The 12277-nt window shown below is 47.0% G+C and overlaps 1 protein-coding gene across 1 annotated transcript in view; it reads left to right on the forward strand.

Annotated features, from left to right (window-relative positions):
• The window catches only part of LOC149440274 (uncharacterized), a 56070-nt gene that overhangs the window by 5484 nt on the left and 38309 nt on the right, over nt 1-12277 (forward strand). Inside the window, exons 2-4 of the mRNA XM_089658835.1 lie at nt 6892-7098; nt 7188-7415; nt 7792-7933. Of these exons, the coding sequence (XP_089514961.1) occupies nt 6892-7098; nt 7188-7415; nt 7792-7933 (577 nt within the window). The remainder of the gene's footprint in view (nt 1-6891; nt 7099-7187; nt 7416-7791; nt 7934-12277) is intronic.

Consider the following 12277-nt stretch of genomic DNA (forward strand, 5'->3'; position numbering starts at 1 on the left):
CCGGGAATACAGAGGACGGGGACATCTCTCTGGTGGGTTCCTGGTATTAGGTGGCTCCATCATCTCCTTGTGTCCTTCTGAAAACTCCTCCATCACTCCATACTCCTCATCCTCCTCTTTATACTCTTCTTTAACATCAATATTATCATCCCCGAGGATTCCACTCTGAAAGATATAATAAAACACTCATTGTAACAAACATAGAAACAGAAAAAATACGAGCGCTGGATAATCAACAAGAGAGCGGCTAGCATGAAAGGCAAATACCAGGAGCCTCAAAAGTAATATATATCAAACAACCATGCAGCGCTAATACGTACAATGATGCATGCAAATAATCATTTGGTGCAGGTGATAACTAGTAAAGTGAACACCACTTAATATTAGAAAGGATCTTAAGAATTATCTAAAAAGTCCAGGAATATTAATGATGGTGAGTATAATTCTTTCAACAAGAGTGTTCTTGCGGTGCATAATACATAGAAAAAAAATTTTAGGACAAAAAGGTGACACAGTATGTGACTTCTGTGACCATATTCCTCCCGCAGAGATGAGTGTAGATTGCACTAACCAGAGAGCGCAATCTTAATGCGCATTTGAGTGTTAACCAACTCCTGGTCATCCGGCTACTGCAAACTGGAACTGGATCACAGAGTGGTCATCTGGCCTGCATCAGCTGGGCAAACATCACAACCTCAGGGACACCAGATATCAGAGGGCGTGTAGTCGTCTCACCACCGGGGGGAGTCTAACCAATCCTGATGTGGCCACCAGATCATCCCAATAAGCCTTGAAGGAGGGGGGGCTCGGAAGTAACGAACCAAGACAATCGTGCAATGGCACGAAACGCGTTAGAGGGGCTGTATACCCTGTGATGTCACTCTGCATGGCCCCTGTGGACGGCCGGCGGCCATTTTGGAATTCCCTGCTACCAGCTGCTCACTACACATGTGAGTAAGATTTTCAGCTATTTGTTTACTATTCTAATGTGGATAATAAAAGTACTACACTATCAGAATCTTCGATTGTCTTGGCTCGTTACTGCATGCATCATTGTAATAAACATGCTGTATATAAATCACAACTACAAATAATTGTCACTCATCTACCTGATGATGGTGAGGGATGGTGTGACCTTCCTGTGTGGAATCCCGGGAATACAGAGGACGGGGACATCTCTCTGGTGGGTTCCTGGTATTAGGTGGCTCCATCATATCCTTGTGTCCTTCTGAAAACTCCTCCATCACTCCATACTCCTCATCCTCCTCTTTATACTCTTCTTTAACATCAATATTATCATCCCCGAGGATTCCACTCTGAAAGATATAATAAAACATTCATTGTAACAAACATGCTGTGTATAAATCACAACTACCAATAATTGTCATCATCTACCTGATGATGGTGAGGGATGGTGTGACCTTCCTGTGTGGAATCCCGGGAATACAGAGGACGGGGACATCTCTCTGGTGGGTTCCCATGACTGGATCCATCTGTAGGAAACACACACACTGACTGAATCCATTGTTTCTATGTGTTTATCAGATGATGGGGGATCTAGGTGGATCCTCCGTACTGCTCTCTCCTTTACAATAAAGTCTCCTCTTACCCGGTGATGTGAGGGGCGGCTGATTGTCCATCATGACGTCCTTGTAGAGATCCTTGTGTCCTTCTAAATACTCCCACTCCTCCATGGAGAAATAGACAGTGACACCCTGACACCTTATAGGAACCTGACACACACAATGATACAGTCACCATCCAGACACATCCCTTGTCTGTTACTGGAGAATGTCCCAGAATTCCCGGCACCGCTCACCTCTCCTGTCAGCAGCTCAGTGATCTCTCTGGTGACTTCTAGAATCTTCTTCTTCTTTCTCTCTTCTATCAGGGAGGGAGGTGGAGGCAATGTGATGTCATATGATCTCCAGACTTCACAGGAGGAAAACTACATCTGAACACAAAGAGTAAAATCAAATGATATTCCCAGAATCCTCCTCACCTCTCCATTCAGGTCTCCATTTTATTAAAGCCCCACTTCAGACTGAGATATATAGCGCATCCAAGAGACCAAGCCGGGGTCACTACACAGAAAATCAATCCAAGGAAACAACAGGCAGGACGAGGAATAGCAAGAAGGAGCTGAGAGACAAATGAGAATATTGCTCAGCCAATGGGAGATGATCTCAGCATGACTTCCATCATGAAGGAGATGAGGGGGAGGGGAGGAAGTCACTGAAGGTGACCATAGATCCATGGAAATTCAGCTGGTTCAGCAGGGATCGCTCACATTTCCATCCATGTGTGGCCACTGCCAGATAAAAGCCACTCCCCCAGCGGCTGCAGCCAATAGCTTCAGTGCTGATCTGTGTATTCTGAGAGCGGAGGAGTCCCCCCATTGTCAGAATACAAGAGTGCAGCGGGGAGGATTCCCCATCCACCTCCAATGTGTGGATGGGGGAATCACTTCAGGTTTTATGGTCATCCCGCTGGCTGAATGATAAAACTGAACCATGTAGGCCAGCTTTGGGAGCAAGATATATTAATCATGATTATTTTATATTATTATTATACAGGATTTATGGCACCAACAGTTTGCTCAGCGCTTTACAATAAAATGGGAGACAATACAGCAACAATACATTTCAATACAAGAGGGTTAGGAGGGCCCTGATCCTGGGAGCTTACAATCTAGGAGGGAGGGGCTGGCGGTACAAAAGGTAATAACTGTGGGGGATGGACTGGTAGGAGGAATAGAAGATTCCGTTATTGGCTGAAGGCAGGATAGGCTTCCTTGAAGAGATAGGTTTTCAGGGATTGCCTAAAAGGGAACATAATAAGTGATAGTCAGATATATTGGGATAGAGAGTTCCAGAGGATTGGGAAGGCTCTGGAGAAGTCTTGGAGTGTCACTGGATTTTCATTTGTGACTTCACTCAATATTTGATTTAATTTTTTTTTTTATTGCTATTTATATAGCAGTATAGTCCCAAGTTTGGGGACTAGAGCACGGCAATTTACACTTTGGTACATGTGGGCACTTGTTGAGTGGTGGTCACACATTTATGTTGAAGGATTCATTATAGTCCTTGTAGATTGTCCTATAGTCAGGGATGATTTATCCTGACTGTCCTATTGGTTGTTTCTACAGGCACAATAGTGCCATTTGTCAGTCTATTTCCACTGCACCTTTGGGCATTCATTTATGCCAAGTGTTTTATCACGTGTGGTTTAGTACCAGTTTGTGATTTCATCCTGTTTAGGAACACAAGTGGGTTTATGTATTGAGTTTTTATGTGTTTTGCACATTTATATTTTATTTCATATGGTTTATCAAACATCACTGTATAAGATTGTATAATAATATGAAGAATTGGGTTTGTGATAATTACACTCAGGAGGATTCACTAGGGGTGTCACTGAAACCTCATTTTGATGTAATTATTTATATAAGTACAAGTGTGGGAGCGCAGCATCAATTGTATCATAATTTTCATGCCGATATGTCACTTAGTATTATTACTATTATTATACAGTATTTATATAGCGCTAAAAGGTTTGCTCAGCGCTGTACATTATAGTGGGGGAGTAATGCGAGTAGGTTAGTAATGCGAGAGGAGACTGAAGGGGTGAGGTGAGGAGGAGACTGAAGGGGTGAGGTGAGGAGTAGAAAGATAGATTTGTGTGTCATCAGCATAGAGATGGTACTTAAAGCCATGGGAGTTTATCAAGTGACCAAGGGAGGAGGTGTAGATGGAAAAGAGAAGGGGTCCAAGTAAAGAACCTTGAAGGACCCCTACAGAAAGAGTAAGTGGAGAGGAGGATATATATATATATATATATGAGGAGTTATAGGTTATGCTGAAGGAGAGCTGCAATAGGTAGGAGGAGAACCAGGAGAGAGCAGAGTCTTGGAGGCCAAGAGAGGAGTTTTTTGAGGAGGAGAAGATGGTCAACAGTATCAAAGGCCATGGAGAGGTCAAGTAGTAAGAGTATGGAGTAGTGGCCATTGGTTGGGATGAGTACGGAGTAGTGGCCATTGGTTGGGAAGAGTACAGAGTAGTGGCCATTGGTTGGGATGAGTATGGAGTAATGACCATTGGTTGGGATGAGTATGGAGTAGTGGCCATTGGTTGGGATGAGTATGGAGTAGTGGCCATTGGTTGGGATTAGTATGGAGTAGTGACCATTGGTTGGGATGAGTACGGAGTAGTGGCCATTGGTTGGGATGAGTATGGAGTAGTGGCCATTGGTTTTAGCAGTTAGTAGATCATTAGTGAGTTTTAGTAGGGTGGTGTCAGTGGAGTGTAGTGAGCGAAATCCAGACTGTAAAGGGTGAAGAAGGTTGTTGTCGGTGAGGTGGGAGCTCAGGCGATTGTAGACTAAGCGTTCTAGGAGTTTAGAGGTAAACAGGAGCAGGGAGATGGGTCTTAAGTAGTTCAGGTTGGTGGGGTCCAGGGAGGGCTTGTTAAGTATGGGAGTGATGTGCGCATGCTTTAGAGGGGAGGGGAAGGCACCAGTAGAGAGGGAGAGATTGAAGATGTGAGTGAGGGAGCATAGGATGGAAGAAGAGGGTGACCGTAGTAGTTGTGAGGGGACAGGATCCAGGGGGCAGGTGGTGAGACGGGCTTCTGAGAAAACCTTAGTGACCTCTTCAGTAGTAGCGAGGTCAGAAGAGGAAAGTGTTGAGGGAGGTTTAGTATAAGGTATGCTAAGTGGGATGGATGTCTGTGCAGTGGTGATGTCCCTACAGATTGCATCAATCTTGTTTTTGAAATGATTTGCAATCTTGTGAGTGAGGTACTGGGTGGAGGTGGAGAAAGTAGAGAGAGAAAAGTAGAGAAGAGACGACGAGGACTGGATGACAAGGTATTAATAAGAGTGACAAAGTCGGCTTGTTTGGCAGCATGGAGGGAGGAATTGTATGTGAAGAAAGCAGATTTATATCGGGTGAATGCTTGCTGGGATTTAGTTTTACACCACAATCGCTCCAACACACAACTATGTCGTTTAAGATGTCTGGTGTGGTCAGTTTGCCAAGGTTGTAATGGTCGGGGCCGGATGCTTCGTGTTGTTAGAGGACCAAGTGAATCCAGTGTAGATGACAGTGAACTGTTATAGACAGCAGCGGCCAGGTCAGGGCAGGACAGGGGAGAGATTCTGTCATAGAGTTGGTCAGTTGCAGAGTGGAAAGGAGCCGGGTTCAAGTTGTGAAGGTTTCTGCGGGTAATTCTTTGTTGCTTGGAGGGATAGGTGTTTGAAGATGAGGAGACTGTGAAGGTGATGAGATTGTGATCAGAGAGAGGAAAGGGGGTGTTTGTGAGGTTGTAGGGAGTGCAAAGATGGGAGAAAACAAGGTCTAATGTATTCCCGTCAGAGTGAGTGGAAAACGGCGTCCATTGTGTTAGAGCAAAGATCAACTCATCCCCCTGAAGGGATTCATATACAGATTACCTCCTCCGCTTCCACTTTGCATCTACTTCAATCACTCTCCGCTGGGGGGCTTTGTATCCATATACCAGATGTTCTACAGGACTAAAACTGCAATCAATGTTACTGCAAAATCAAGCCTCTATGGAAGACAGGAAGTGATGTCATGTATATACAGGAAGTGATGTCAGGCATAGACAGGAAGTGATGTCAGGTACAGACAGGAAGTTCCATGAATGAGGAAGTAGAAAGGTGACATTCCTGGATCTGGTGGCAGAGGAGGTAATATGTAGATTAACCCCTTCAGGGGGAGGAGTTGATGATAATATATTTGCTCCCAAAGCTGGCCTACATGGTTCAGTTTTATCGTTCAGCCAGCGGGATGATCATAAAAACTGAAGTGATCTCCCCATCCACACATTGGAGGTGGATGGGGGAATCCTCCCCGCTGCACTCTTGTATTCTGACAATGGGGGGACTCCTCCGCTCTCAGAATACACAGATCAGCACTGAAGCTATTGGCTGCAGCCGCTGGGGGAGTGGCTTTTATCCGGCAGTGGCCACACATGGATGGAAATGTGAGCGATCCCTGCTGAACCAGCTGAATTTCCATGGATCTATGGTCACCTTCAGTGACTTCCTCCCCTCCCCCTCATCTCCTTCATGATGGAAGTCATGCTGAGATCATCTCCCATTGGCTGAGCAATATTCTCATTTGTCTCTCAGCTCCTTCTTGCTATTCCTCGTCCTGCCTGTTGTTTCCTTGGATTGATTCTCTGTGTAGTGACCCCGGCTTGGTCTCTTGGATGCGCTCGTCTGTTGCTTGCCCTGACCTTTCTCCTGATTCCTGGATCTCCTCCTCATCTCTCCTCCATATCCTCTTACACAGCTTTTCTCCACACCTGCAGTGACCCTGGGGGGAGGAAACTTGGCACCAGCACGCCGCCAAATCCATCCCCACCATTAGGGGCTCTGGAGACAATTGTCTGCTATTTACACTCCGTTCCTCCGCACGTCACCTGATCACATGACAGCTTACTTCCACAGATTCCGGACAGATTTCTGGATGGTAAAGGTCAAAGGTAAAGAACTATGATTTGGTTTGCATGGGAGCCTAATATAGAGGACCCCTCAAGTCTCCCCATCCAAATGTCCCTCCATCCAGCGTCTATATGTCCTATGACATCACACTGACCTCACAGCTCCTCCTCCCAATGTCCCTCAATCCAGAGTCAGAGAATCCTATGACATCACACTGACCTCACAGCTCCTCCTCCCAATGTCCCTCCATCCAGAGTCTATCTGTCATAGGATTCTCTGACTCTGGATGAAGGGACATTAGGAGGAGGAGCTGTGAGGTCAGTGTGATGTCATAGGACATATAGATTAACCAAAATTATTGGTAGTTGTGATTTATACACAGCATGTTTGTTACAATGAATGTTTTATTATATCTTTCAGAGTGGAATCCTCGGGGATGATAATATTGATGGTAAAGAAGAGTATAAAGAGGAGGATGAGGAGTATGGAGTGATGGAGGAGTTTTCAGAAGGACACAAGGATATGATGGAGCCACCTAATACCAGGAACCCACCAGAGAGATGTCCCCGTCCTCTGTATTCCCGGGATTCCACACAGGAAGGTCACACCATCCCTCACCATCATCAGGTAGATGAGGAACAATCACTGATAGTATCATTAGGATCTGTACATTATCTGCATTGTTACCATTGATGTCATTTTTATTATATATTCAGAGTGGAAACCTGAGAGATCCTAAAGTTGAGGTTAAAGACAAGATAAAAGAGGAGGAGGATGAGGATGGGGGGATTGAGGAGTCAGAGCTTCTAAGAGAACACAAAGATCTGTACCAGGACACCATGGGGGAGTCATCCAGCTACAGGAACCCACCAGAGAGATGTCCCCGTCCTCTGTATTCCTGGGATTCCACACAGGAAGGTCACACCATTCCTCACCATCATCAGGTAGATGATTGCAACTGAAGTTCTGCTTTATAAACAGGTTTGTTTGTTACAATAATTTATTTATTTCAGAGTGGAATCCTCGGGGATGATAATATTGTTCTTAAGGAAGAATTTATAGAGGAGGATGAGGAGTATGGAGTGATGCAGAAGTCCTCAGAAGGGCACAAGGATATGATGGAGCCACCTAATACCAGGAACCCACCAGAGAGATGTCCCCGTCCTCTGTATTCCCGGGATTCCACACAGGAAGGTCACACCATCCCTCACTATTACAAGGTTGGTGGGATGGAGCATCTAGAGCATGGTCTTGTGGAGACAATTTGTGCATTTTTCATGTTAGTTTATATTTTACAGATATTATTTTCTCTTATTTTAGGGTGAAGATTTAATAGATTTAAAAGTTGAGGTGAAATCAGAAGAAGAAGAGGCGTATGTGAGGGATGATCAGCAGTCTATGGAGGAGGATGGAATAACGGGGACATTTATAGAGGAGGACACTCCTACAGAGATCAGCACAGGTGGGTCATGAACACTAAATCCATTCCTCCACCCATACTGCTCACTGATTGGTCCAGAGTAGGGCGGGGACTGGGTGATATCAGCCTGTAATCCCCTGGTCACTTTCCTGAGCTGTGTTCCCCGTCCTGTATTCCTGGATTTCTCTCGGATAATCTTCCTTCTCTGTGCTGCAGACACAATTTATGTATCTAGACTGGATTTATGGAGGTTCTGGGGTTCAGCTAAATATTAATTCATTGCCTCTGCTAAACCTAGACACCTGTCAGAGCCTGGACCTGAACCCAGGAACTCTACTGTGTCTGGCAGAAACTCTTCTCACTGAGTTACCTGATATAATGGACGGCACTCTGCTTATCCATTGCTGTGTTTTCTGCTGAGCCTTGAACTCTTTGCTCCTCCCATGAACTTCCTGATTTAAGCCATGTCTTTGCACTTCCTGGTTGGCAGATTTTTGTGCCTTCTCCATCCAATATCTTGCTCTTATCTCTCCTGCTACTGTCTGTAGCTTTGCTATTGACCTTTGGCTTGTTTCTGGTCTATGATTCTGCTTCATCCCAACCTGCAACCACTTGTTACTGACCCTTGGCTTGTTTATTGACTACTACTACTGTGACCTGGTACTAACACGCAGCAAAACCCATACCCACCATCTGGAGCTCTGGTGATACTGGTTAGTGCTTAGACCCCGCACCTCAGGTGAGCTCGTGTCATCTGTCAGGGTGACCTGCCTGTATACCTATCCTGTTGGTTGGTCTTCTGCTATAACTACTGGTCTCTGAGCCTGACCTCTGACCGGCACAGGAAAATCTGACCCAAACATGGAGGCCGCTATAGCAAATACCGTGGCTCCTTTCAGGCAGCAACTTTCAGAACTGCAAGAGTTCGGTGTTACCTACCAAGAAAAATGTTCTGGAAAGTGTGTTAAAGGGGCAACAGGAGGAAATCCATGCTCAAAGACGATTGCTGGACTTATGTTCCCGCGATGTTGCTAACACAGGCATGCCTCTGTCAGTCAAGTTCAATGGAGACCAACGCCATTACAGAGGTTTCCTTAACCAATGCCACATTTTTTTCCAGATGCAACCTGCTGCATTTAATTCTGAGAAACAGAAAGTATTGTTTGTTATAAACCTCCTGACTGAGGAAGCCCTAGCTTGGGCCTCTCCCCATATAGAACATGACTGCATTGAACCAGGACTTTGAGGATCCCAACCGCTGTACTACTGCTGAAACAAAGCTGCATAGTTTACTGCAGGGTAGACGCTCTGTTTCTGAGTACACAGCTGAATTCTGATGATGGATCTCAGATACCACCTGGAACCCAGCAGCACAAAAGAATCAGTTCCGCCAAGGGCTCTCTGAACAGGTAAATGATGAGCTCACCAGAGTAGAGACTCCTAATGATCTTGAAGCTTTCATCCAATTATGCATCTGAATTGATCAGAGACTTACAGAAAGGAGGAAGGAGAGACTGGGAATGTTTGGAAGTAATGGTGACATACGTTTCTCTACTGATCAGTTCATTCAGAAGGATCTAAAAGTTTCTCCAGATTCTAACACATCCAACCTATGCAGGTAGATGCTATTAAGTAATCCATTTCTACTCAAAAGAAAGAGAAGACATTTGGGGAACTTATGTCTGTATTGTGGGGACTCTGGACATTACACAGTTAATTGTCACAGCAAAGTTAAAAGAACAATTGCTGCGATTGATAGTATATTATTATTATTATACAGTATTTATAAAGCGCCGATAGTTCGCTCAGCGCTGTACATTACAGAGGGGGACAGAACATGTGACAGAACAATACCAATACAATGCAAAACATGAGGGGATCGAGGGCCCTGCTTTTTCACGCTTACAATCTAGGAGGGAGGGGATGGTGGTACAGGAGGAGATAGCTGTGGGGGATGGACTGGTAGGAAGAGTGGAGGAGGTCGGCAAGTTAGCAGGGGGTGGGGTAGGCTTCCCTGAAGAGATGGGTTTTCAGGGTGCGCCTAAAGGAGAGGAGAGTAGGTGATAATCTGATGGGTTGGGGCAGGGAGTTCCAGAGGATGGGTGACACCCTGGAGAAATCCTGGAGGCGGGCATGGGAGGAGGAGACCAGGGAACTAGAGAGAAGGAGGTCTTGTGAGGAGCGGAGTGTGCGTGCTGGGCGGTACTTGGATATTAGGTCGGTGATGTAGTTTGGGGCAGTATGGTGGACAGCTTTGTACGTCAGTGTTAGGATTTTGAATTTGATCCGTTGCGCAATCGGAAGCCAGTGGAGGGATTGGCAGAGGGGGGTGGCGGAGATGGAGCGGTTGGAAAGGTGAATGAGTCTGGCAGCCGTATTCAGGATGGACTGAAGCGGGGATAGCCAGCGGCGAGGCAGGCCAGTGAGGAGGGAGTTGCAGTAGTCGAGTCGTGATATGATGAGGGAGTGGATGAGCTGTTTAGTGGTTTCTGGGGTTAGGAACGTGCAGATTTTGGCGATGTTGCAGAGGTGGAGTCTGCACGAGTTTGTTAGATTGGACTTGGGGCTGGAAGGATAGGTTGGAGTCCAGAATGACACCAAGTACTCTGGCCTGTGGGGTGGGCCTGATAGTGGCATTGTTGGACGTGATGGAGAAGTCAATGGGGGGTCGTGTCCAGGCTGGGGGAAAGACTAGGAGCTCGGTTTTGGAGAGGTTCAGTTTAAGGAAGTGGAGCGACATCCAGTCTGATATGTCGCTCAGTAGGTGTGTGATTCGTGCGGAGACCGAGGGGGTGACGTGGGGGGTTGAGAGATAGATTTGCGTGTCATCGGCATATAGGTGGTAGTTGAAGCCGTGAGAGAGTATGAGTTGACCAAGGGAGGAGGTGTAGATGGAGAAGAGAAGGGGCCCGAGGACAGAGCCTTGAGGGACCCCAACAGAGAGGGGGAGTGAGAGGGAGGTGGTGGCATTATAGGTAACGCTGAAAGAGCAGTGTGACAGGTAGGATGAGAGCCAGGAGAGCAGAATCTCTGAGGCCGAGGGAGTGTAGTATTTTGAGGAGGAGGGGGTGGTCGACTGTGTTGAAGGCCGCAGACAGGTCGAGGAGTAGGAGCGCTGAATAGTGGCCATTAGCTTTGGTGGTTAGCAGGTCATTGGAGAGTTTGAGTAAGGCAGTTTCGGTGGAGTGTAGGGGACGGAAGCCAGACTGTAGGGGATCGAGGAGGTTGTTGTCGTTGAGGTGAGAGACTAGGCGGTTGTAGACTAAGCGCTCGAGGAGTTTGGATGTGAATGGGAACAGGGAGATGGGTCTGAGGTTGTTCGGGTCATTGGGGTCCAGGGAGGGCTTTTTAAGTATGGGGGTGATGTGTGCATGCTTCAGAGGGGAGGGGAATGCGCTGGAAGAGAGGGAGAGATTAAAGATATAGGTGAGAGAGCGTAGGATGGAGGGGGAGGGAGGTTGTAGTAGTTGTGAGGGGACAGGGTCGAGGGAGCAGGTGGTGAGGCTGGCATCAGAGAAGACCTTGGAGACCTCGATGGTAGTAAGGTCGAAGGTGTGGAGTGTTGAGGGGCTTCAGTGTGAAGAATGTTGGGTGGGGTGGAGGTCAGAGCAGTGGTGGGGCCGTGGGGGAGGGGTGATGAGGGGGTAGCTGTGTGAGAGGGGACAGGGTTGGAGGGAGTTTGAGCAGCGATGAAGTCTCTGCGAGTGTGTTGACGGAGAAGGGTGATGAGGGGGTAGCTGTGTGAGAGGGGACGGGTTTGGGGGGAGTGTGAGCTGCGGCGATGTCCTTGCGAATTGTGTTAATCTTGTTTTTGAAGTGATTGGCAATCTCAAGGGCGGTGAGTGAGGTGCTGGGTGGAGGTGGGGGTGGAGAGAGTAGAGAGTTAAAGGTGGAGAAGAGTCGGCGAGGATTGGAGGAGAGGGCCTTGATGAGGGTCAGGAAGTAGGCTTGTTTGGCTGCGTGGAGGGAGGAGGTGTAGGTGTGAAAGGCAGATTTGTAGCGGTTGAAGGCTTGTTGGGATTTGGTTTTGCGCCATAGTCGCTCCAGGGCACGACTGTGTCATTTGAGAGTTTTGATGTGGTCAGTCTGCCAGGACTGGAGCGGTCGAGGTCTGATGTTGCGTGTGGTTAAAGGCGCTAGTGAGTCAAGGGCTGTTGACAGCACGTTGTTATAGGCGGTCATAGCCAGGAAAAGGCAGGACAGGGGGAGGATGCTGTCATGGAGTTGATCAGCTGCAGAATGGAGGGGGGCAGGGTTCAGGTTGTGGAGGTTACGGCTGGTAGTAGTATGACATTTAGAGGGGTAGGTGTTAAAGGACAAGGAGATAGAGAAGGTGATAAGGTTGTGGTCAGAGAGAGGGAAGGGGGTGTTAGTGAGGTTGTTCCC

The sequence above is a fragment of the Staurois parvus genome, unplaced genomic scaffold (assembly GCF_062004578.1).
Source record: "Staurois parvus isolate SC_StPar_1 unplaced genomic scaffold, SC_StPar_1.0 ptg001098l, whole genome shotgun sequence".
Classification (NCBI taxonomy): Eukaryota; Metazoa; Chordata; class Amphibia; order Anura; family Ranidae; genus Staurois; species Staurois parvus.